The sequence below is a fragment of the Egretta garzetta genome, unplaced genomic scaffold (assembly GCF_000687185.1).
Source record: "Egretta garzetta isolate BGI_Z169 unplaced genomic scaffold, ASM68718v1 scaffold340, whole genome shotgun sequence".
Classification (NCBI taxonomy): domain Eukaryota; kingdom Metazoa; phylum Chordata; class Aves; order Pelecaniformes; family Ardeidae; genus Egretta; species Egretta garzetta.
In genome coordinates, this window is record NW_009258377.1 from 2528245 (window position 1) to 2530347 (window position 2103).

Here is a 2103-nt window from a genome sequence, read left to right on the forward strand (position 1 = left end):
CAATGTGGTTTACCTCGAAATGTTGTCCTAATAAACAAGCATCTCCTCTGGTTTGTTTCATAACCAGGAGTTCATCACTGAATCATTTCACCTTCCTTTAATCTGCTGGTTTTGCCATGTAATTACTGGCTGAAGTGTAAGACGCTCAGAGTTACCTTCCTCACCTATTCTGCATTGGTTGGCACCAGCTTTGGAACCACAGTTCAATGAGGCTTTGAGATTTGCCCTCAGCCTCAATGGGTGTGTTTCAGCTGCGTCTTTTGCTGGGATCTAAATGGAACATGCAACAGTAATTGTGCGTGGAAGTACATAACTTCCATGCAATTATTATTAGCGCTGGCAGTGTAGAATTTTCCACTGTATTTCTTGGTTTAAGTTACATCAAATTATGTGAACTACCATTGTATTTCAGCTGACATGAAAAATGCCCCGTGATTCCTCATAAACTGCAATCTGAGTTGTGTTTACAACAGAGATGTGTGGACCAGAGCGCGCCGTGACTTTATCCAAATTCTTTCCTTCTACGACTTGCCAATAAACAAGACAAGACCTTTAGTATCATTTATTCAAAATGCAAATTGCAGCGAATAAGTAGCGCTCTCTTCACTTGCCGTTTTACAAAAAGAGTGTGCGGAGGGTGCCACGGTGATCGAGACAAGCTGAGAACATAAAAGAAAAAGCACAGTCTTACGGGCCTCAGTAGGAACGTGGCTTTCTATTCAGTCCTGGGAAAAAAATACTGACACTCCAGCGGTGTGGGACTGCGGTTTTAAAGCCAGATAATGTATGCATAGAAAACTGAGGGACTACAACTGTCATTGTAAAGATGCAAAACAACGATAATAAGGTGGTTTCACTGTTTTATAGGGAGGCATTTATGACCAGCATCTCCCATTCCAGCAAGTGGGCGAGCTAGAGAACAGGTTTATGACCAGCATCTCCCTTTTTATTCCCATTCCAGCAAGTGGGCGAGCTAGAGAACAGTAACTTACAGTGCAAAGTAAGAATGTTTAACTTCATAACTACAGTGAAGCGGCAGCAGCAGAGGAAGCAAGGAGCACTTGCTTTCCAAGTCCTTGGCCAGGTCAAGCCCTAAATGAGATGCCAACCTGCGATGCCACCCTCCTGGTTGGGGCAGGTAGGGCACGGGAAGGCAGGTGATGCAGCAGCATGGTTCCATGACATGGGAGCAGAGGGTGCCGCCCAACAGACGCCTTTGGGAAGCCACTTGGGACCAACACCCAGGGCAGCTGGTGCCAGCGGTGAGCACAGAGGGTCCCGGTGGCTGCGGGAGCTGGGGGCTGGGTGGAGGGTGGCTGGTGGAGGCAGGGGATGCTCAGCCAGGCTGGGGCAGGGCCGGAGGGCAGCGGTGAGGGGGCCACAGCCGTGGGGAGACGGGAGCAGGCAGCGGTGTGGAGGGGCTGGAGGCAGCGGGCTGGGTCTGGCAGGTGGGTGATGGGTGCTCCCTCTCCTGAGCCTTGCAGTTCCCAGCCAAAATACTGTGAAGGAAACAGCATGGTCTAAACGTGGGGTAGAAATCGAGGCTGATCACTCACAGGGCTGTGCATTTCTGCGCAGTTGGTAATTTGGTAACAAACACAAATGTGCTCTGTGACTTCAGCCACACGGCACTGGAAAACATGGGCGGTGTGGGCGCATTCTTCTTGCTTGCCTTCTGGAACGGCAGGTCATGTTTTCTGCTAAGGAGGACACCTTCCTTCCCAAGCTTGATATCGCACCGGTGTTTTCAGTACTTTGTTGTTCAGCTGGTATCACCTGGCTAAGGAAAACAAAGCGCTCTATAGCCATTGCCACAACATACATGTATAAAATGTATGTTACTAAACCTAGATGATATATGTTATAAAAACCTAGATGGAAGCTGAGGGCTCGGGACCAAAGCAGCAGGCGTGTAGGACCTAGCAGAAGGTATTTGCTTTAATCTTACTAGAAAGAAGCCGGCAGATTTCACAAAACAAGTCTGTAGTTATATTTTGTATCTGCGCAAAAGAACAATGTGAAATAAATAGCCATTTGAAAGTCAATCTCTTCTTTCAGTCAATATCTCAGTGCTTTGAAGAGCCAGTAACATACTGTATTTCT

The 2103-nt window shown here is 47.7% G+C and overlaps 1 protein-coding gene across 1 annotated transcript in view; it reads left to right on the plus strand.

The window, feature by feature from the left end:
• The first annotated feature begins 1178 nt into the window (after positions 1-1178).
• LOC104127571 (short chain dehydrogenase/reductase family 16C member 5) overlaps positions 1179-2103 on the plus strand; it is an 11721-nt gene continuing 10796 nt past the window's right edge. Inside the window, 1 exon segment of the mRNA XM_009640255.1 lies at positions 1179-1262. Coding sequence (XP_009638550.1) covers positions 1179-1262 — 84 coding nt within the window.